Here is a 24,126-nt window from a genome sequence, read left to right as displayed (position 1 = left end):
TGCTCTTCATGCTGACCCTCCGGGCTCTTTCTGACACAAAAACCCAGCCTTGACACTCAGCCAGAATTCTTCAGTTGCTTCTGATAATGATGATGATGACAGTAAGAATAGCTAATATAGTGTCTTTAACATGTGCCAGGCACTGTGCTAACATGTTGCCCAGACGAACCTGTTGAATACTAAGAAGCCTCATGAGGTAGGTAGCATTATTAGCCCCGTTGTACACATGGGGAAACTGGGGCACAGAGAAGTTAAGTGAGTTGCCCCAGGTCACACAGCTATAAAGCGGCAGAGCTGGGGTTTGAACTCAAGCAGTCTGGCTCCAGAGGCTCTGCTGTTTCTTTTCCCTTAGAGCAGGGACTCTGAACTCCTTTGTGCAGAATTCAACTCCCGTTGTGAGCCAGGCCCCGCCTCTTCATCCCTGCTGCCCTGCAGTTACCAGGGCCATATCTGTTAGGCTCCGGCAGTGACAAACTGCCCGTGATCTCCAGTCATGCCCGGTCTCTCCCAGGGCCCTGCGTCTGCACAGACCGCTGTGTCTATCTAAAAACCCCTTGTCTCCTCTTGCCCTACCAGATCACTCTCCCTTCAGCTCTTAGCCCCGGCTCTGTGGCCTCCTTAAGGCTGTTCAGGACAGCGCCCTTTGCTCTGGCCTCCACTCTCACGGGCACGCTGCTCCGTGGCGCCCGGCATGGCACTCCCAGTCCCCCAGCCACACCCGCTGCCCTGCCCCCGATCCTCACGTGCCTGGTTCCTCCTCGTCATCCAGCGCTTTGTTCAGAAGCCACCTGTCTCAGAGGGGGCTTCTTAGGACAGCCAGGCTAAACTTATTCTCCGGCCAGTCGCTCTTTATCCTGTATCATAGCTGTGTCCATTTCTTCCCAGCACTTGATTTTCACTATTTCACAGAGATCACTTGTGTGCCCGTTATCTATGGCTGCACGGCAACCTACCCCAGCACTTGGTGGCTTAAAGCAAGGGCCATTTCATTGTATTTCCCCAGTTTGTGGGTCAGATATGTGGGCGGGGTTGCCTGGTGCCCTCGCTGGAGTGGTTGGAAGGCTGGGCTCAGCCGGGCCTGCAGATAGAAGCACCGAGCTATGATAGCTCCGGCGTGGAGCCCGCAGGGTCATAGGACTTCTTACAGAGGTGACCGCTCCCCTCGGAGCCAGGTTCCAAGAAGCCCAGGAGGAAACTGCAAGGCTCTTATGACCTAGCCTCAGAAGTCCCAGAATGTTACTTTTGCACATTCTGTTGGTCAAGCAAGTCACAAGGCCAGGCCAGAATCAAGGACAGGGAACATACTTCATCTCTTATACAAGGACTAGCAAAGAATCTGTGGCTCTATATTAATCCATTACATTAGAAAAAAAAAACAACTTATTATTTGCCCTACCTCTTTACAGTGAACTCCTTGAAGGCAGGTTCTTACCCTCCTGTCATACTGTATCCCCAGCACCCAGAATATCGTGACAGATGCTATAAATATGTGCTGAAAGTCTGTATGAATGAAAGAATAAATGAATGAACAAATGAATGAATGAAAAAGTAAAGGAATGAAAAATTGAATGAATGTTTACATCTCTGACTCTCTGGTATGTAAACTTCTTGCATCCTCATAAATACGGTCCTCTGCACTATTAGATGCTCAGGATATATTTGTCCAATGAGTGGATGCATTTTAATTATCATGAAAGGAGATAACGTGAGTTGTTCCCAGTACATATATAGGTGTTGAATCTGAGTAGCTGCTATTAATAAATTAGTACTGCCTTATACGTAGTAAAATCGGTTTATATATTTATTTAATAAATAAACAAACTGGACCCAGATCTCCACTTCCTTGGCTTCTTCTCCTTTCCCTTTCCCTCTGCAGCAGGCTGTGGGAGGGCCTCTCTGTTGGGAAGGAGCAGCCCCAGTGCCCCCTAATCCCACCATCTCTGGGTGAGGAAAAGGGCCTTTGCTCCTGGCCTCCGCACCTCTCTCCTTGCCTGACCGCCAAGACTAGCTCACTTTGAGGTCATTAAGATGGGGGCTGAGATGATGGTCTGAGGAGCTCAGAGGGCTGAATTCTGATTCCCCGCACCTCTCCAGGAGGATCAAGTGAGATTACAGGTCTCTTAGCATTCTGGCAGTGTTGTGCCCTTGTGCGAGAGTGTGCTTGCAGTGATGGCTGGACACCCTGTGTTGAATCCCAAGGAGGTGTTGGCATCTGATATGACAGGAAGGGAAGGATACCCTCACCAGGTGGCTCCACAGTGCATGGCTTCACTCCCCACTGAGCAGTAGAACCAGGCGGCTGGTATTTGAGCCGCAGTGGGATGACTCAGCTCGGGAGTCAGGCCCTATAAGCTGGTCCTATTTCACCACGTGGCCTGGAACAACTTCCTTGGTCTCTTCAGAGCTTCAGTTTCCTCATCTGTGAAATGGGATCCATCCCCCAAGTTCCTTCCTTTCTGCGTTTTTATTTTCCTCTGTATGTTTTTAGAATCCCGACCTGGGTAGCTCTGGAAAAAGATTCCAAGTTCAAGCAAGCTCTATAATGGCCAAAGGCAACTAATAAGGAATACTACATAAAATTCCCTATTTGAAAATCAGACTGAGCTTTTTAATTCAATGCTGGTCTCCTTGGTGTATTGGGTTTTTTAATATTTTAAAATTTTGTTTCTTAGAGTCCTGCTTGTTCTATGGATTTTTAAGACTTCCGGCTCTGGACAGTACTAAATTTTACTCCTTCCCCAAACCCCAGAGAGCACAGATTGCCATTCAGATTAAATAAGTGCCATATAATGCCTCACAGCTTGGAGTAAGTTTTATTACAGGGCATTTATTGGAAGCATCAAGGTGGTATTTGGAGGATTCTTTTTTTCCTTCTTCCTCACTAAAAATACAGTTCTCCATGGCCATGAATTTTAGTAAAATTCAAGTTCCAATGACAGTTTTTTAAAAATCTAGGTTTTTATTTAAATTTCACCAAGCTGGTACAAGAATCTTCAAAGGAAAAGGCAGGCTCACTTCTGCTTCTGCTTCGGCTAATTGTGGGGTGATACACTCACCCTTTTGGTCCCCAGACTGGCTGAGTTTAAGGAACAAATTAAGGAACAAGAGTTTTCCATCTTAGGGAACATTATCTAACATAGGACAATTTTAGATATTAGAACTTCATCCTCACAGAAGCAGTTAATAGTTTTGAGAATCCACCGTGTGCCAGATATTGTGTTAAGTAATCCCAGATATTATCTCAATATTAATTAAAAATAATACTTCCAGAAAAATGGGGCTCCATGAATTTAAATAACTTGCCCATGTTCACGCAGTTGGTCAGAGAAAGATCTGGAATTCAAATCCAAATTGTCTGCCTCCAAGACCAATGCTTTCCACAGGACCACGCCTTCCATTCTTCTAGTGTTGGCTGATTTCTCTGATTGTTTTCTGATGGAAGATGGAAGACTCTTCAAGAGTATTGCTATCTTCTTATTTAATTCCTTTAATTGTTTAATAGCTTTAAATTGTTTTCAAATATTTTTATCTTGCCAGTGGCTTGTCTTTCCATGATTTTAGCGGTGTCTCTCAAAGAGTTCTTAATTTTAACAAAGTCCAATTTATCTTTTTTTGTGTGGTGGATTGTACTTTGGTGTCATATCTAAGAAACCTTTGTCTCACTCAGGGTGACAAAACCTTTCTCCTATATTTTCTCCTGGAAATGTGATAAATTTAGGATTTGTATTTAGATATATGATCTACCTTGTGTTCATTTCTATATATCTTGTGAGGTATGGAATGAAGGTTTTTTTGCATACGAATAGCTAGCTCTTCTGACACCACTGGTTGAAGACTGTCCTATCTGTCCTGAATCACCTTTGCACCATACGTGTGTTGGTCTACTGGGGGCACTCCGTTCTGTTCCCATAATCTCTTTACTCTCTCTATGCTAACATCCCACTGTCATGATTACTACAGCTTTACAAGTCTTGAAGTCAGGTAGTATAAGTCTTTCAACTTTGGTCTTCTTCTTCAAGGTCATCTTGGCTATGCTAAGTCCTTTATTATTTCTTTAGTATTTATGTATTCAAAGATATAGTTATAAAACAGCATCTAGAAATCTAAAGATAACTTAGAAATTAAAGTTAATTAAGAGTAGTATGGAAACGTTCCATAATCTAGCTTCATCAGGACGTGAGGCACTCTGGGTATCACATTCCGTTTGGTTAATCAAAAATTGTTGTATCTCTAGAGAACAGATTTGTGGTTGCCAAGGGGAAGGCAGAGGCGGGGGGCAGGGGAAGGATTGGGAGTTTGGGATTAGCAGATGAAAACTATTATATATATAGAATGGATAAACAACAAGGTCCTACTATATAGCGCAGGGAACTGTATTCAATGGCCTGTTATAAACCATAATGGAAAAGAATATGAAAAATAATATATATTTGTATAACTGAGTCACTTTGCTGTACAGCAGAAATTAACACAACACTATAAATCAATTATACTTCAATAAAAAAATTTTAATTAAAAAAATTATTCTATCTACCTTACATGGATTGCCGATTTTCAAAACAACTAGAACATAAAAACTTATACCAGGGCCTCCCTGGTGGCGCAGTGGTTGAGAGTCCACCTGCCGATGCAGGGGATACGGGTTCGTGCCCCGGTCTGGGAGGATCCCATATGCCGCGGAGCGGCTGGGCCCGTGAGCCATGGCCGCTGGGCCTGCGCATCCGGAGCCTGTGCTCCGCAACGGGAGAGGCCACAACAGTGAGAGGCCCACATACCGCAAAAAGAAAAAAAAAAAAAAAACTTATACCAGAATTGTACTGGACATGATTTCAACTTTCATTGATGTTTCAGAAAATACTTTGGACCCTAGTATTTGGACACTGTGAGCATCAGTTGTCATTGTCCTAGCAAAGTGGGGAATTACTGATTAAAGGGAGCTTATTTGGTTATACTGCTGCCTGCCATGGTATCTACTCTACTTTTGATTGGGGGATACCTTTTTTCAAACATCTGAAGTGTTTTAATTGACAGTTCTATGCACAGCATTCTGTCTCTTCCAACAAAACATATCCCTGTTTACTTTAAACTTGTTATCTGCTGGGGACCATGGGGAATACTATTAATTAAGCCAACTGACTCCTGATAACATTAGCCATCACTGCTACTGTGGGACACTGAGCAAATTACTTGTCCTCCGTGGGCCTCTGTCTTCATTTGTAAAATGGAAGGTTTGGACTAGTTAACCTTGAGTGGCTCATCCAACTCTAAAATTCTTTGACTCTTTTATAGTGTCTTTATTCACTTAAAAATCACAACCTGTTTAAAAATAATTAAACAGAAACTCTTAATGGCAAAAAACACCATGGTAAGTCAGAAAGTAGTGGTCTTTTGATGCATCTCAGATTACCTAACAAACACTACTGCATGACCTTACTTTTAACTATGGCCAACTTTAAGCAACGAAGATGGCATTTATGGTTCCTTGTGCCGTGACATTTTGTGGTCCATGAAATCCCCATATTCTGAGAAGCTCTTGAGTGTCTCAGGTCAAGGGAAGGAGAAAGGAGAATGGCTTGAAGCCCAGACAGCTCCAACGCTTCAGAGTACTCCTGAGTTAGATTTTCAAATGTATCTCCACTGTAAATGGTATAGTATTGAAAGCAAGTGGACTTCAAATATCTAGATTGTCTTTCCTATACCAAGGCACAGCACATATGACCACACACTCTGGTCACATTCCATCTGATCATTGCTGTTCTAATAGAATGAGAAACTTAGAAAGTATGAAGTTTACTAGGGAATGCAGAATATAGACATGAATTTAAAATAATATAAGGAGTCTTCTTTGAGCACTTGCTGTGTGCAAGATGCTGTGCCATGCACTTCTTGTACATTGTATCATTTAATACACACAACAGTCTTGAAAAGTAGACATTATTGTCTCCTTATTACATATGAGGAAATGATGCACGGAGAGCGCCTGTTACTTGCCCCACATCACACAGTAGTAAGTGGCAGAGCTGCTCTTCAGTCCATATCTGTCTCAATCTAGAGCTTCATGACTACGTCAGAGACTAGCTCGCAGAACTTAACCAGCTTATTTAGAACATAAATGAATTTGTAGTATTGATTATGATCTAAACCAAGAACACAGAGTACTGATGGGTCACTGTTGGGTAGGCTTGATGGAAGGAAGAACTCATAGAAAGTGTCCTGAAGAAATTGCTTTGAGTTACATGTTGAAGTGAAGGACATGAATTGGCCTGGGGAGAAAGGTGAGTTCATGCTGAGGGAACAGACTCTATGAGGCTGTGAAGGTACAAATGAATCAATTGTGTGTTCAGGAAGCAACATAAAGACTTGCTCACTGCAGGGCAATAGCCAGAAATAAAGCTGATGTCATAGGGGTGAAAATCCAAGAGATTTCACTTTGTGATGATGCTAAGCCCTGGTAATCCACACTCAGTTCTTAAACACGAGAGGGAACATAATTAAAATTGCATTTGCTTCTACAATTTATCCTACAACTCATGTAGGATAAATATGGGCTTTTAAAGCATCAAGCAAGGTCAAGAGAAAACTTCTTAGCAAAACATATTTGCTATCCAACAAGTGATTTTCAGGAGTATGATGTAGCTTGCCTCACTAAGGTCCTATAGCCTTGATAGTGCAATGAAGGGGCCTGGAAGCCGATTTCACACAATTTTCAGAAATAAAGGTAACCAGCCCACTGCAGTTAAGCTAATAGCACATTTCCATCATCCCTGGTTTTGTGCAGTGTGCATAAATGCGGCACACAAGTGTTACAGATACAAGTCAAGGGTGGGCAGATAGAAAGCTCTCAACAATGTGGAATAAATTGAGTTGAATTGAAGTTCACTTTCAGACAGCAATTGCTGCTCCTGAGTGAGGGCTAATGTATTTGGTGAACTCTTGTTTGTCCCTTCCATGATAAATCCACTAATGCTAACATAATATCTCTTCACATTTTTTGAAGTACTCATATTCTCTCTCTCTCTCTCTCTCTCTCTCTCTCTCTCTCTCTGTCTGTCTGTCTCCAGTTCCAGAGACCTAATGACTTCTCACCCCCTTTCCGCTTTGGCACTGTGCCCAATGGCAGCACAGAGAGGAATATTCGCAATAACTATGCGGAAATGCACGCCTACATGGGGAAGTTCAACCAGAGGGGTGTGGACGATGCATTGCTCTCCCTGAAAACAGGGTAAGAACTGCTTCCAAGCTCAGAATCTTTGATACGTTGCTCACGTTTATTAAACATACGTGGAATCGGATGTGCCATGCTTGGTGCCACACCATGTGAAAGCAAAGAAGGCTGCATTTGCTCTTTATGGATCTCCAAGTTAAATTGACAGTGTGATTCAGGCCAGTGCACAGAGACTCCTATGCTATTATTCACTTCTATGTATTTTTAATAAACTGTATTCTACTTGCATTAATGTAAACATGAAACAAGAATGTAATCAATGTAAAAATCAAAGGGGAGAGTCAAGGCTAAAGTTCACGCATTACACACAAAATAAAGACCTGCTGACCAAAAGGTGAAAATGATGATTTTGGTGTCTTACGGACAGGGAGAAATAAACAATGAAAGGGTAAAAGTTTTTAGACAACACACAGTAAGAATGTGTTAACCAATCTCCAATTCCAACAAAATTGGCATTCTTTGCTCCAGCTCTATAATCTCAGTTCGTTCACTAACAGGAGCTCTTGAACTGCAAATATGTTTGCTTGCATAATCTCAGCCACATTCATTCATTTGGTCTTCAGAAGCCACAGCTGCAGAGTAAGACAGACAATTGACCATGAGAGTTGTTGGAATTTGAGGGTCCTGGGGCCTCATAGCTGATTTCCTGTGTTGTAGGTTAACTAGCAACACTTAGACCTCCTGGTGGCTCTGGTTCTGGAACAACCACCCTGTCTGATAAGACTCTGTCTTATCATTATGGAGTCAGAAAGTGGGATTTGAGTTTGGGGTGGACCACTCTGGGCAGTCTGGTCCCTGGTACAATCACAGTTGTCAATCAGAGCTTTGGCTTTTTGATGGACACCCCTCCTAAAGGATACTCACAGGCCTTTTGAAAAAATGTTCTGTGTCTAATCATGCCAGAAAGGGTTTCTTTTTTCTTAAGGAGGAGTAAAGCTGACTTAACTTGTCAAAGTGAAGAGGATGATGCCTGCCTTTCTTTCTTGCAGACCTCTCTATTACCTATATGAATATATCAATTTCTTCTTCTCCCTTTGATGTGTTTAAATACTGACCTATACCCTCCTGACCTTGCCCCTAGCTTTACCCCCTTCCCTCTATATTCTTTCCTTGAAAAGCACAGTATGTACAATGAGATTCTCATACGTTTGGGAATTTGAGACCTCTGAATTCCCCTGCATGCTACATTGGCTTGTGGTTTCACACATTTGCTCTTGACACAAGCTTGTACTGCCACCACCCCCAACGACTCACCTCTCTCCTTGCGCTGCAAAACAGAATATTGAAACCCTTCTGACTGCAAAAAAAGCATTGCCCATCTAGTGCTACACGTCTACCTACAGTTACCCCACTCTGGACGGTAATGAACGGAGAAATGAAAAATGGTGTATAAGTCTAACCCGTGCTCTTTGTTGTTATCATTGTGATGGTTCCTTTTCATTATTTCTGTTATTATTTTTATTGATTCCTTTTTACTCCTTCTCCTTTCAGACACAGCTTAGGAGTTGGCTTCAGGCCCAGCTTACATGCTCATCATTCCCAGTGGGAGGGAGAGAACTCCTCCTTTCAACCTGAAATCACACAAAGAACAGCCTGGGATTTAGGCTTCAGTTTCTGGCTGGGTTCCACCTTGAGCCTTACTTTGAGCCACTTCCCCCGCATAGTCTGCTGGAGCCCTACTGCTTCCTATTAATGACCCCATTGGTAGTTTTGTACTAAAATTCCTCCACTGGACTTGCTTTGTTTCTTTCTCGCACAGGAAACTGGATGCCTTCATCTACGATGCAGCAGTGCTGAACTACATGGCAGGCAGAGACGAAGGCTGCAAGCTGGTGACCATTGGCAGCGGAAAGGTCTTTGCTTCCACTGGTTATGGCATTGCCATCCAAAAGGATTCTGGATGGAAGCGCCAGGTGGACCTTGCTATCCTGCAGCTCTTCGGAGATGGTGAGTTAAAGAAAGGGACAGTGCCTATTTGGCCTCTTCCGATGGCCAGTCTGAAACATCAACCCTGCTTCCTTCCTCATCCCTCTAACCTCTGCATTTCCAAAAAAGCATTTCACAGTATACTAGGAGATTTGGAGGGTATATATTATTAGTTTCCTAACGCTTTGAAACAAAGTACCACAAACTGAGTGACTTAAACAACAGACATTTGGCCCGTGGTTCTGGAGGCCTGAACCCTAAGATCAAAGTGTTGGCTTTGGTTCCTAATGAGGCACTCGAGGGAGAATCCGCTCCATGCCTCTCCCCTAAGCTCATGGTGGTTTGCTGGCAATCTACAGCGTTCCTTGTCTTGTAGACGCATCACCCCTGCTCTGCCTTCCTGTTCACATGGCTTTCTCCCTGTGTGCATGTTTTCCCTCTGTACACGTCTGTGTCTGATTCCCTCCCTTTTTAAGGATACCAGTTATATGGGATTAGGAGCCCACCGTATCCAGGTGACCTCATCTTAACCAGTTACATCTGCAATTACCCTACTTCCAAATAAAGTCACATTTCAAGGTACTGGGAGTTAGGACTTCAACAAAGGAACTGCGGGGGGCAGTGGGGCGTGGTTATACAATCCAACCCAGGGTGAAATTTGGGGAGAGGATTAGTCAGTCAAGGAGGTGTGTTTCAGGATTGCAGGGTATGATCAAACACTCGGATAAAGTAAGAGGGGCTGGGATCAGAAGTTCCCCAAGCAGTCTTCTCACATGTGGCCAGAGCAGTGGATGGAATTTTAGAAAGGTCTCTGCTCTCCCTGGGCCCAGAGAAAGGGCAGAGAAATCCACACGTGGCCATCGGCTCATCCTTCCCTCTCCCATCTTGCTTTTCCCTCTGGAAGAGGTAGGAAGCAGGGCCAGGGTTCTCAGAGGCAGACACGGGAAGGCACTCACTCCCCAGAATGATTCTCGCAGCAGACTGAACAGACAGCTTGCTTTGAGGAAACCTCATCTCCTGTTTCATTACACTCACGCCTTCCACATCCCTCTTCGCTTTATTGTCTAAAGAACCTACTCCTCCTGTTCGTCTCACAGAAGCTAATCCAGTTACAGATGAGCAGCCTGACTCTACTTGGCCTCAAAGGCCATCAACCAAGCGGTTCCCTAAGTTCTGTCTGCAGAATCTTTGCTGTTAGGGATGCGAGAAGCAGGAGAAGAGCATAGGGAGATTGGCAGACTCTGGGTGAGGTCAGTTGTTCCCTAGTTAGGAAAATCAGAGTTTGATCCAAGAAATGAGTAAAAAGTGATTTGATTAACATTGGAAAGAGGAGGGGGTTCTAGGTGGAGTGTTACAAGCCATTTTGGTATAAGAGTTTCTGTCATTGTAATGCAGCTGTCACTTAAAGGCACTTAAAGGGGCCTCTATCCACGAGGAAGAGCAGCCGTAGAGACGATTTGCAGAAGTGGCCAGGGCTTCGGTCAGATTATTCAGACAAGGTTCACATTTTGAACCAAACTGGAACTATTGGAACAGGCAGTTTTCTTCATGAGGTTTTCAGATTTTCGCTTCTCTGGAATTAGATGCATTCTCGGGCATATGGTTTCTGTCATTTTCCTTTTGTCTACGATTTCTACCTTTCTAATTCCTGGTATCCACTGAAGTGGATCAAAGTTATTGTAACCTGGCATGACTTGAATTAAGCAAAACTTCCTTAAGCAGCGTTAAAAGGAGGCAGGTCTGAATTTGGTGGTCTCATTTTACTGTAGCTTCCTCCCTTTTACTTTGAATATTTATATTTTCAACAAGAGATCAGGAAGCCTGAGGGCCTCTAGGGAATCAATCAGTCTCTCTGCCAATATGTCTCTGTCTCTCCTCCCCCCACCCAATCTGCTTTGCACATTTTTTTTTTTTTTTTTGGTACGCAGGCCTCTCACTGTTGTGGCCTCTCCCGTTGCGGAGCACAGGCTCCGGACGCGCAGGCCCTGCGGCCATGGCTCATGGGCCCAGCTGCTCCGCGGCATGTGGGATCTTCCCGGACTGGGACATGAACCTGTGTCCCCTGCATCGGCAGGCGGACCCTCAACCACTGCGCCACCAGGGAAGCCCTGCACATTTTTTGAGAGCACTTTTCTGAATCGCTTGTTCAGTTATGTTGTTCCTCACTGTCTACAACAACAACAAAAAGCTCAAAGCGCTTTCGTCTGATACTCAGGCCCTCAGTGATCTTGCATCAACCTTTTGTATTCGGCTTCCTTTGTCTACGGTTACTCTGTTTGATTCGTTCTGCCTGCCTTTCCCAAATACGCCTCGTGATTTTCTACCTTCCTCCCCTTGATCATGCTATTTCTGCTGCCTGGAGTGCCTTTTTGTGCAATATAAATTAAAATTCAGCCATTCACCATGCCCACCTCCAAGTCCTACATTCCTCATGAAAACCCACTGGCCGCCCATCTGCAAAATTACTCTCACTAATTCAAGCAGCTCTTGTGACCTGCATCTAGCTTGTCATACTGATTGTTTATATACCAGTTTACACTGGGTAGGTAATGGGGCACACAGGTAATGTCTCCTATCTTTGTGTCACCGGTGGTATCCCCATTATGTTTTCACTGACTACCTGAATACATTGATAAGTTCCTACATAACGGTATTTAATAAAATCACTAACTTTCTCTGTTGGTTTTCTTTCTTTATGTCTCCTTCTCTCTTTCTCTCTCATGTTTTCCTCTCCTTCCCCAACACCCCTATCACCCCCTCTCTCTACTCCTCCCCTCTCGCCTCTCTCTGCCTGTTCTCCTTCCCGCCCCGCCCCCAGGGGAGATGGAGGAGCTGGAAGCTCTGTGGCTCACGGGCATCTGCCACAATGAGAAGAATGAGGTCATGAGCAGCCAGCTGGACATTGACAACATGGCGGGCGTCTTCTACATGCTGGGGGCCGCCATGGCTCTCAGCCTCATCACCTTCATTTGCGAACACCTCTTCTATTGGCAGTTCAGGCACTGCTTTATGGGTGTGTGTTCTGGCAAGCCTGGCATGGTCTTCTCCATCAGCAGAGTAAGTGCTTTGATTTAGATGCTTGGAGCTTGGGAAAGACAGCTCACTGTGCAGAGCACAGAGACCCAGGAGGGCACTAACTCCAGCCTGAGGCTGCTAAAGTGAGAAGCCACATCATGTACATTTCCCCAGGGGGGTGGGATGACATAATTTCAAGTGGCTCTAAAAACAGGTGATGCAGTTTTTCCTTCAAGAAACAGATTTCTGTGTGGGGTTTGGGCATTTGGTTCTCAATAAGAACTGGCAGATGTATCAAAATGAAACATGTGGCCTTTTCCCAGATGCCTTTCATCACCATTAGTTAATTCTGCAGTGGTTGGATTCATCATTTAATCCTTTTCAAAAATTACATTTCTATTTAAATCATGAAATATATCTCTCTTATTCTGACATCCAAAAGTATATTGTTGGTAATTTCACTGTCCTGCTCTATGTTTTAACCATGTGTGAGTTTGGGGAGTTAAAGAGCTTAACAGGACCTTCAGAAATAAGTCCTGACCTGTAAGACATTTGCATTCCAGAAACTGCCTTAATTGGAGCAAGAGTATAACTCAAGTCGTTCTTTATTTAGTTCTCTGCTATGTGTCTCGTCCAAAGTGAGATTTTGAGCACAGTTTTGAATATGAACAGAGGGTCACAGGGAAGAGCTAAAAAACAAACAAAAAAAAGACTTCTTTTGAATTTGTTAATAAAGTTTTGGGATTCATTCATGAGAGGTGAACTCAAATGTCCTCTTCAAATAGAGGTCTAGGCTTCAGACATAAATAACCAACTTTGTCTCTAATGGAATTATATGAGAAAATGGAGTACTCATTAAATTGTTGCATCTTTTGATCATTTTTCTGTAGTATTTTAGTTGATAGAGAAAGTGTCCTCTCTGACTGTGAGTTGCTGCAGGCCATTCAGTTACCTGGGAGCAGGAGGTTGGGACTTGTGGGCCCTGAGCCACGTCGCACTGCGTGGCCCTTCCTGAGACCTCTCCAGAGAGGGGGATGGCAGCAGTGGGGGGAACCTGTAATAGAAATCCCATTTGTAGTCCCTCGACATAATCAATGGCTCTGTAGAGGAACAATGCATTTTCTCCTGGCTATAATCAAGAAGGGTTAGAAAGGAGGCCTGAGAAGGAAAGTAGAGGAACCTTCTCTTAAAGATCTCTTATCTCACTGCTGCCTTAGGGAAACTGAGGCTTATCATATGCAGATCTTCCTTCTTTCCCATTTAGCTGCCATTCTCCTTTCTAATCTTCTCTCCTCTCATTCCCCTCCAATGGGACAACCCCTTTCCAAATTTATCCCCCTAGTTTTAAAGATACAGTTAAAACAACCTCCTCTGCAGAGACCTTCCCTTGCCAGGCAGAAAAGTTCCAAATGTGTCCACCTTTCAAAGCAGGGAGCAAGAGATTGGCAGGAGGTTGGCCTGACTTTAGACTTGAGCCCAAGCCTTTCCCTCTCCTGGACGGTGCTCTTCAGGGCTCTGCACAAGGAGCCGCACACAGGGAGTTCTCAGTCAATACTAATTTGTTAAGATATTAATTATTTATTATCAGAGTAACTGAGCGAGAAACTTTAAGGAGGAAACCAGGAGCTAAAGAGAGAATAAAGGAGAGGATTCTACAAGATTCTTTTATTTATTTATTTATTTTATTGAAGTACAGTTAATTTGCAGTGTTGTGTTAATTTCTGCTGCACAGCGAAGTGATTCAGTTATCCATATATATGCATTATTTTTCCTAGTTTTTTTCCATTAGGGTTTATCACAGGCTACTGAATGTAGTTCCCTGTGCTCTACAGTAGGACCTTGTTGTTTAATCCATCCTATATATACTAGTTTGCATCTGCTAACCCCAAACTCCCAATCCATCCCTCCCCCACCTCCCTCTCCCCAGCAAGGGGATTCTTTATTCCTATCTAGTACTGGGATATCTGTCCCAGGTCCCTCCTGCCCCGGTATAGGGCACAACAGGAGAAAAATCCCTCCTTGACCCCAGGGCTGCCTGATTGTCTCTGTGAATTTGGTTCACGCTTGGCTCAAGAAGAGAATTGCTCAGCTGTGATTTGGTGACCAAAATCCTAAAAGCTGCTCAGAGTTTGTCAGAGCCGGGAAAGAGTGGCAGTTGTGAGCGCCTGGGTTCCACTGTGCTTTACTGCCATCCAAGGGTGACCAGCCAGGGCCGAAAAGCCCCAGCATCTGTAGAGCATTGCTACTGATTTCCAGAAGGCTGACAATATCTTTTGCTATCAGTCGATATCATGGCCTCATTTTTGAGACACAAAAACCTCAGCACGGAAAGGAAAATCAATTCGAGTCAGTAGTGGAGTTGAGGCAAGAATGTCCTGTCTTGCAAGTCGAATCCATTTGCTCGAGTCACTCGGTGTAGCCATGTCCCCTCTGGATCGCCAGGCCGCCAGCTCGTGATGCGACTTGCTAAATGCAGGGGGATGAGGCAGGCAAGCTTCTAGCCGTATGTTTCTGTGAGTGTGTAAGACCATCTCTTTCAGGTCTTCTCTGACTTTTCTCATCCACTGGGGCAGTCAGTGGTGGGTTGGTTGGGGGGTGCTCTTTATGGTCACTTCCTGCCTCGCCAGAGACCTAACCGGTCCCATCCTCCCTCCAGGGTATCTACAGCTGCATCCACGGGGTGGCCATAGAGGAGCGCCAATCCGTGATGAATTCCCCCACCGCGACCATGAACAACACACACTCCAACATCCTGCGTCTGCTCCGCACGGCCAAGAACATGGCCAACCTGTCCGGCGTGAACGGCTCCCCACAGAGTGCCCTGGACTTCATCCGCCGCGAGTCGTCCGTCTACGACATCTCCGAGCACCGCCGCAGCTTCACGCACTCGGACTGCAAATCCTACAACAACCCGCCCTGCGAGGAGAACCTCTTCAGCGACTACATCAGCGAGGTGGAGAGGACTTTTGGCAACCTGCAGCTGAAGGACAGCAACGCGTACCAGGACCCCCACCACCGGCCGCACAGCATCGGCAGCACCAGCTCCATCGACGGGCTCTACGACTGCGACAACCCGCCCTTCACCACGCAGCCCAGGTCCCTCGGCAAGAAGCCCCTGGACATCGGCCTCCCCTCCTCCAAGCACAGCCAGCTCAGCGACCTGTACGGCAAGTTCTCGTTCAAGAGCGACCGCTACGGCGGCCACGACGACCTGATCCGCTCCGACGTGTCGGACATCTCCACGCATACGGTCACCTACGGCAACATCGAGGGCAACGCGGCCAAGAGGCGGAAGCAGCAGTACAAGGACAGCCTGAAGAAGCGGCCAGCCTCGGCCAAGTCCCGCCGCGAGTTCGACGAGATCGAGCTGGCCTACCGCCGCCGGCCGCCCCGCTCCCCCGACCACAAGCGCTACTTCAGGGACAAGGAGGGGCTGCGGGACTTCTACCTGGACCAGTTCCGCACCAAGGAGACCTCGCCGCACTGGGAGCATGTGGACCTGACCGACATCTACAAGGAGCGCGGCGAGGACTTCAAGCGCGACTCGGTCGGCGGAGGAGGGCCCTGCACCAACCGGTCGCACCTCAAGCACGGGCCGGGTGACAAGCACGGCGGAGTCGGCGGGGTCCCGGCCCCCTGGGAGAAGAACCTGACCAGCGTAGACTGGGAGGAACGCTCCGGGGGCAACTTCTGCCGCAGCTGCCCGTCCAAGCTGCACAACTACTCGAGCACGGTGGCCGGGCAGAACTCGGGCCGGCAGGCGTGCATCCGCTGCGAGGCGTGCAAGAAGGCCGGCAACCTGTACGACATCAGCGAGGACAACTCCCTGCAGGAGCTGGACCAGCCGGCCGCGCCGGTGGCCGTGACGTCCAGCGCGTCCGCCGCCAAGTACCCCCAGAGCCCGACCAACTCCAAGGCGCAGAAGAAGACCCGGAACAAGCTGCGGCGCCAGCACTCCTACGACACCTTCGTGGACCTGCAGAAGGAGGAGGCCGCCCTGGCCCCACGCAGCGTGAGCCTGAAAGACAAGGGCCGCTTCCTGGACGGCAGTCCCTACGCGCACATGTTTGAGATGCCGGCGGGCGAGAGCGCTTTCGGCAACGGCAAGGCGGCGGCGCCGGCCGCGGGACATCACCACCACGGCAACCATGGCAACCCCGGCGGCGGCGGCGGCGGCGGCGGCGGTGGCGGCGGCGGCGGCGGCGGCAGCTACATGCTCAGCAAGTCGCTCTACCCCGACCGGGTCACGCAGAACCCTTTCATCCCCACTTTCGGGGACGACCAGTGCTTGCTCCACGGCAGCAAATCCTACTTCTTCAGGCAGCCCACGGTGGCAGGGGTGCCGAAGGCCAGGCCGGACTTCCGTGCCCTTGTCACCAACAAGCCGGTGGTGTCGGCCCTGCATGGGGCTGTACCAGGCCGTTTCCAGAAAGACATCTGTATAGGGAACCAGTCCAATCCCTGTGTGCCTAACAACAAAAACCCCAGGGCTTTCAATGGCTCCAGCAATGGGCATGTGTATGAGAAACTGTCTAGTATTGAGTCTGATGTCTGAGTGAGGGAAGAGAGAGGCGAAGGTGGGTACGGGAGGGTCGGGGCTGTGGACGTGTGGTGCGCATGTCACAGAGGGTGACGGGGGTGAACTTGGTTCCCATTTGCTCCTTTCTTGTCGTTTTCATTTATTTATGGGATCCTGGAGTTCTGATTCCTTCTGAGGGAGACCCTGGTGACCAGAACCATCTCTGCTCCCTTTCCAGCCCCCTCCTCCTTCCCGGTCTGTCCATCCTTCCAGTTCCCAGTTCTCGCGAGAGGATACGGTGGGCTCGCTCAGCCGGCGAGGGCGGAGTGGTTGAAGGAAGTGGCCCCACGCGAGCTTCCTCCTAGCGTGGAAGGACTCTTTGGCACCCACTTCGAGTGAAGCACGGAGAAGCGGGAGGAGGCCACGGGAGCGCAGGATAGCACTCCCCGAACTGATCTTTACGTTTAGGTGAGGAAGCAAAAGCGCCCCAATAAGCTCCTTTAGCATACTGCCTGTGAATGAAAAGAGGCTTTTGCTAAATTCTTGTTGCTTAGATGGCGTGTGTTTGGGGATCGTGCGCCAAGCAGAGGGTGGGAAGCCACGTGTGTTTCTATATAAGCCAAAAAAAAAAAGAAAAGTTTGCTTCAATTCCATGAGACTTAACTGGTAGTGAACTGGAATGAAAGGTCATTGGAGGATGATGGAAGGTACATCAGAGCAGTGTTTCATGATGCATTAGAGGCAAGGAAGGAGGGACTGCGTGTGCATGTGTGTTGATATACACTTGCACACGTGTTGTCTATACACGCCTGTCATCAGGCCTTTTCACGCGGGGAAGGCAGCCTTGACTCATAGTGTTGTTTCTTTTAATATCCCTAAGCACCGGGCTTGTTTTGGCTTATATACAAACAGAGATGGTCCTGTGTTACCTGAATTTTGGCTGTCTCTCCCCTTCACCCTTCCCAAATGAAGAGAATGGAAGTTCTTGACGGAGAAGTTCCTGTGGTCTAGACAAAAACGTGGGTGAACAATCCTACATGGGCAACGTACAAAAATAATTCCTCCGTGGTTGCCAATACATTCCACCAGTTTTGGCCAAGAACTTTCCAGGAAGGCTAAAGGGAAGTAGAAGCAACCAGGATTCTTTTGGCCCATACCTGAGGGCAGAAGATTGTACAGAGCTCGTCTGAGCTTTTTAGACCCTCAGCTGGCCAGTTTGTGGGGAGGAGCTAAGTAAGGCTTTGAAGGACAGGGGCGTCCTTTATGGTCGGGTAAGTGAGAGAGGGGGATGTTTTCAATGCTTTGATCCCTTCTTACTTAACCTGGAGCTGGGAGAGCAGGCTTGTTACCCCCCTGAATTGGCCACAACCGACATGGAACAGCCAGTGAAGAGGCATGAGCTTGCTCCATGAGTACAGCTCGGGAAACAGTGGAGGGAAGGGAAAGCGGTTCGGAAGTGGGGACGGGAGGCGAGAAGGGACTCCCCCGCTACCCCACTGGGTCTGGCTCCCTGAGGATTTGACGCTGAACCCAGTGTGGACACTCTCTGTAGAAACCCCTCCACCCTCCTTCAACACCTCCTTCCCCTCCCAGATTGTACCAGTCAAGAATAAAATATATATATATATATATATATATATATATATATATATATATATATACATATAAAACTCCAGGGATGAGGGCACTGGCAGACGTGATACCCCCTTCACTCGCAGTTGGAAACGAATACTTGTCACTGCCAGTCCTGAAACTTGGGGTAGGCGTGTTCCGTGGGTCAGTTCCACTGTCCTGCCATCCTCCCCTTACCCGGGATGGCAGCCAAAGAGCCAGGTCAGTGTGGAAGCTTGGCTGCAGGATCTCCATGTTGCACACAGGACACATAAACCAGAAAGGTGCTCATCCTCCTCTGGAAGGAAGCTGCCATGTCTCTTCAAGTCCCACCCGTCCCGACTCACCACCCTTCCTCACCCCCCAGCCCTTGACTGCCGCCCCCCGCTCTCCTCCTTGGTTTTTACCTCAGTATCTTTCATTTTCAAGCCAACCGAAGGCCTTGTAAAGCTTTGTTTTCTTTCTAAAACAAACCTGGGGGCAAGGGGCTGAACCTCTCACAGATTTGGAGAGAGGAGCACGGAGTGCTTTACCTTAGATTCAAGGAAGGACTTGGAGAGAGAGGACAGAGGGCGTGAGACGTCTCCAGGAGGACGAAGGCGAAGGGCCGTCAAACATTCTTCACCCCGACTCGGTCCTGGGTCAGGGGCTCCTCCCTCACTCTTCCTCTTACCTCATCCCTTTCAAATAAAAAAACCAAACCAACTAACCTAGCGAACAGCAATCTAGAACAAAGGGGGCTCTGTCGTCTCCGCTGGTGACAGAAATCAAGATGGTGTTTATTTCATATGTAAATATTTTGTTTTCTAATTAATTTTGTATAGATAAAGTGTTCTCTCGTGAGTATTCAGGGTGTTGGCCAGAGGGAGCGGGGTCGGGATGGAAATGAAGGGAGAAGAAGTGTTTTGTTACGGGGTTTCGTTTTCCATTTCGGGGGAATTGTTTTGTATGGCTTTCGCTTCAGGGTGTCCAGAGAACCATGAACGGGAATGGAGGCCACCGTGGTGACTAAGCCAGGGAAGGGCTGTGTGTTCCACCTCCCACCTCACCAGTCTTCTCACTGGCCTGCGAGAAGTAGTCATGCCTGTCGGCCTGGGCTTGACGTCGGGTCCAGTTTGGCTCCAGGCAAACTGCAGGCCCAGCTCCTATCTTCCAGGTAGACCGTAGATCACCAGCATCCGTGCAAAGTCAAGCTGGTGGCGCCATATCTTCCCTGTCGGCACCGAGGGTGGGAAAGATTCCCCAAAGGGCTTAAACCAGAATTGAGGTCAAATCAACCCTGAGCTGAGCTTCAGGAAGCTCAGTCTTAAGAAATCTCCCCACAGCCCCCTCTAATGTTTAACAAGCACCTCAGTCACTCTGACTCTTTTCTTCCTACTGCCTGGGCTCCAGCCCTCTCCCCGGCCCCCTCCATTCCTCCTTAGAGATCAGCACTGCAAACACACCCAGAAAATTCCCACGAGGTCTCCTTTCTTGAAGCATGTGCTGCCTGGTTACAGGGAGGTGGCCCTGGATACATGTCTTACAAATGTGCATGCTTTTCCAGAAGATATTACCGGCTCTGCTCAAAGCTCAGTGGCCAAAGGATTCTCTTAGAAAGGTCTCAGAAGTTGGGTTTAGAGGTAGAAGGGTGAGCACAGGAGGGACAGTGCCAGTGTGACTTTATATTTGCCTTGTCCTTGCTTCTGACATCAGGAAGGTGCTATTTGCCTCGAGCCAGGTATTCAGAACCTGACCTTGGGTTAACCAGACAAGTAGTATTTCTTTCACTGGACCCTTGGCTTTGGGAAGGGTGGCAGCCTCTCTCTCTTTTCCACCAGATGAAATGTCCAAATCCATTTAGCTGAGATATTACATTACATTTTTGTCCTGTCCTGCCATCACCAAAAGCTGTCAGCTGGGTAGTTCCATTTCTCTAAACCCCTCTTTGGACCCCGTTGGTCACTTCTCTTCAACTGAATGTATGAATTGAAACCAAATAAAATATTCATGGCCTGCTCAAGAAAGCTTAAAGAGAGGAAGGCTGAGCCATGCCAAGTTCGAGGTATGAACTTAATGGCAAAATAAGAAGCCAGGAAAAATGCATGAGGATGAATTCAGCTATCAGCCCCATCTCTTCCACAGATGGGTCTGGACAAAGACCCAGTCTGTCCAAACTGTGAGATTCCACAGACATCCTTGGGAGCGCTCATGGTTCCGACTTTCTTCGGAGTCCGTGCTTTCTATCTTTCGTGTCCTCTATCTTTCCCTTCCACTGTGGAAGTGAGTCGCTGGGTGTGGTCCTATATCACTCCTTTTGGTGGCCATGCTTAAATCTCAGCATTTCTACCAACTTCAGGTAATCTGACCCTTGAATTTGCCTGAGTCAAGAGTGTGCACACCCTTCAGAGGGACGCATGTACAGTGGATCTTGTAATTTCAAAGTATGTCACTGTGTTTCTTCAGCCAGAACGCAGGAGACGTCCTTGATACGGATTCCCCTCTGCTGGCCGCAGCCATATTGTGACTGAGGGAGAAAAAAAATCCCAAATGATTCCATTAAATGTCGGTGGTGTCCGTAGTGCCAAAACGCATGTGTAATGTGATAAAATAGGAGTCGTCTAGAAAATTAAGGGAATATCACCCACCCAGTCTTCCATGGCCATCAGAAGTTGCCCAAGGGTGAATTCTCTGCATGGGAGGTGAAGAAACTGTGTTACCAAAACGCAGCGTGCTGGTCACCTGCACATCTCATTTAAGAACTAGGGTTTCTTGGGGGTTTTTGTTTGTTTGTTTTTGTTGTTGTTTGTTTTTTGGTTTGGTTTTTACTTAGTTCAAGATTTAGGGACAGCATAACCAGATTGTTGGGGCAATAACCTTTGGAAAAAGCTATTCCAGAACTCACTTTATTCTTTTAATTCCCATCTCTTTAAAAAAGCCCTGTCACTGCTTGACACCCTGTGTGTGTCTGTTTGGTGTGTTAGGAATGATTCAGATGTGTGCATAAATGATGCAGCTGCAGTGCTATGGATGAACGCATTAGGCATTTCTAGGTGTTGTGGCCATACCTTCTGTGCTGTCTGAGCCCAAAGCCATATAAGGAATGTGTGCTCAGTAGACTGCCAGATACTTTGGTGGAGTGTTTCATTCTTCACTTGAGTGTCAAGAGATTCTCCTTCCTGTCGAAGGAACTCTTTATGGGTGAGAAGCAGCTCAAGGTAGACAGTTACCCTGGAATGGGTCTGGCCTTACAAATGGCATATGGTCCATGGTGTGGCTTCAGAGGTCCTGAGAAGACCTTTCCTTTTTATTCCCCATCCCACTCCAACTACTGGCTTCCCACACAGAATGATTCCTTTAGCCCTGAGCTGCTCATCTGTCATTTAAATGAAAATCATCCCAGGAAGCGTGCCATATTAAGCCATATTAGAAATTTAGACATTGAAACACCTAACTTACATTAGGGTTCTCATTTCTTTTCCTGGAAATAAAGTGACGGTACAGGAGAAGAGGGAGAGTACAAAGAACGCTAAGAGTAACAGAGTAAGGAGGAAAGACACAGGTTCTAGAGTATAAAGACATTTAAAACATCTCATCCTTCTCCTGCTTTTAGTTAAGGCTCATGTGACACAGGACTAGGACTCCCAGCTGGGAATTATTTTCAATAAGCAGCCACATGAGTGTGTAGTTTATGAATTTCTAACATCTGTACCTTGTAGGACAGGTTAAGGGCTTTGACTCCTTCTGTAGAAAATGGAAGACTGATGTTTCTCCACTGGTACAAGTTACTGAGTAGACAACTGGAAAGATCAAATTATGATAATAAATAGTTACTGTCGTCTGTCCTCTGTCCGAGTTCAATTAATCTTCCAGTGTAGCTGGGTCATTCTGTGTTCTCACTTCCCCACCTCCACAGGGGGTCTTGGGTGACCCCAACACACACTAATGGAAGCTACTGGACTACCAGGTACAACTTAATGGTGGGCAGTTCTTTTTTAACCTACCAGGTATTTGGGACAACACTAAAATGTAGATTCAGCAGTCTGAGAACTTCTAATCATAGTTTAGTTCCAGGATTCCATCCTAGTTTGGATCTAGGATTCCATTCTAGTTTGGGGGTTCCAGTATCATATAAAATCCCAAGATATCTTCATATATCCCCCCTCCATCCCGTTCCAACCACACTGACTCAATCACCATGCAGGGGTGCTATGGGTCCTGTGACTTAAAGCATAGAGACCTATCTATTCTCATGGCAAAGAATGCCCCCAAAAACCTTCAGCGAAAATCAGTGCTCTTTCCGTGCCTTGGAGAGATTTATTAAGTTTGGGCCTTCTAATTTACAATGCTGAAGCAAGGAAAAGGGAGAGAGAGGGTTGGGTTCTGATAGCAGTACTGGGAATAAGTGGGCAGAGTTAGAAATCATCCATGTTTCTCTGCCAGTGCGACCATTTGCATCCATCTCCGAGCCCGTCGCAGTGAGTTTCTGGCTCTGTTCTGTGCTTTACAACAGAATTGCTGGTGTGATTCTGAGGGTGAGGACTCCTGATGAGAACTAAGGGTGGAAAGCAGAGCGGTGAGTAGAATTCCCCATAGCCTCGGGGCTCTTGTGTGTAGAATTCGTGTTTTGGCAAAGGTGAGAGAAATGGAACTCACTGCAAGGATTACGGGTACGATGAAAAAACACAACACTAAGCCCATTATAAAACTGTTATTTTAAAGGTTTGGTCTCCTCAGTTTAAACCTGAACTCTCTTTTTCGTAATTATCTTAGCGTTGTGATTTAGGGGGTACAGCAGATTCCAGTACTATGCAGAAGAAAAAAATAAAAGCTCTAGTTAAATGTGTTAGTTCAATTAAACCAATGTCTACTGAACACATACCATGCCCCTGGGCTAGTGCTGTGAAGAACATAAAAGAATTTAAAATGGAGTATATTATACTCACATATAATATGCGAATGCAAAAGCATATTTAAATGTATGTATTGTGTATGTACAAATAGGTGTGCATAAATGGGTAGATTTATACATGCAGGTTTAATTTTTTCTGGCTTCAGGGTGTGAGTCAAAGATATTATGCATTGTATTATTTTAAAAACACTGCAGCGATTCACCTCTCCCCATCGTGGCCTCGCCTGAATCCTTCTTTTGGAATTATTCTGCCTCCCAGTGAAATTCCCTCTCTGACCACGACCTGACATTGTCTATATCCTATCTGCCTTCCTTCAGGGTCCCTCTGTTGTTCTGGTCCCTAAACCTCTCTGATTGCATTTACTTCCCTCCTTGGTCTCACCCTGTGATCACCCATATCAACAACACCCTCACCAGCAATCTCTTCTTCCTCTCACCTTCTCACCCCACCTACCTTGCTTTTCTAACTCTGTCTCCCATTCTCCCAACATCCGCTCCATCTCCAAGAACAGAAGGTCAAAACCTATGCCAAAGAGCACAGATTGGATCCATTTAATCTCACCTAAACCCTACCCAGCTCAGACGTCTTTTTTATTCTCCAGTGTTGACTCCCTGTCACATTCTCCAAGGGTTTGTTCATTTGTTTTTTATTTTCATTTTCATCTCGTCTCTTTCCTACTGAATTACTAAGAAAAGACACCTGATTTTGCAAATTCTCACATGACCTCTCCTGTCTACCTTTAAATTTCTCCCATCCTTCACTCATCTTTGCCATCCTCCCTCCCTGCTCGGTGCTCCGCTTCCCCGTACTCTGTTACCCAGCCCCCAACCCCTTCTATGGCGCTCCAGCCAATAGCACTTCATTCTGTTGCATCTTTAATCCCTTCCACACATCTGCCTACAACCATCTCTAAAAACAGTCCTCAGTCCTCCACCGTC

The 24,126-nt window shown here is 46.6% G+C and overlaps 1 protein-coding gene across 1 annotated transcript in view; it reads left to right on the top strand.

Moving 5' to 3' along the window:
• Positions 1–16,721, top strand: part of GRIN2B (glutamate ionotropic receptor NMDA type subunit 2B) — a 303,690-nt gene extending 286,969 nt beyond the window's left edge. Inside the window, exons 9-12 of the mRNA XM_060112445.1 lie at positions 7,062–7,222; positions 8,985–9,172; positions 11,970–12,208; positions 14,823–16,721. Of these exons, the coding sequence (XP_059968428.1) occupies positions 7,062–7,222; positions 8,985–9,172; positions 11,970–12,208; positions 14,823–16,721 (2,487 nt within the window). The remainder of the gene's footprint in view (positions 1–7,061; positions 7,223–8,984; positions 9,173–11,969; positions 12,209–14,822) is intronic.
• The last annotated feature ends 7,405 nt before the right edge of the window (positions 16,722–24,126 follow it).

The sequence above is a fragment of the Mesoplodon densirostris genome, chromosome 11, assembly GCF_025265405.1.
Source record: "Mesoplodon densirostris isolate mMesDen1 chromosome 11, mMesDen1 primary haplotype, whole genome shotgun sequence".
Classification (NCBI taxonomy): Eukaryota; Metazoa; Chordata; class Mammalia; order Artiodactyla; family Ziphiidae; genus Mesoplodon; species Mesoplodon densirostris.
Note: the sequence above shows the minus strand (reverse complement) of the source record. Positions and strands in the feature narration are given on the sequence as shown.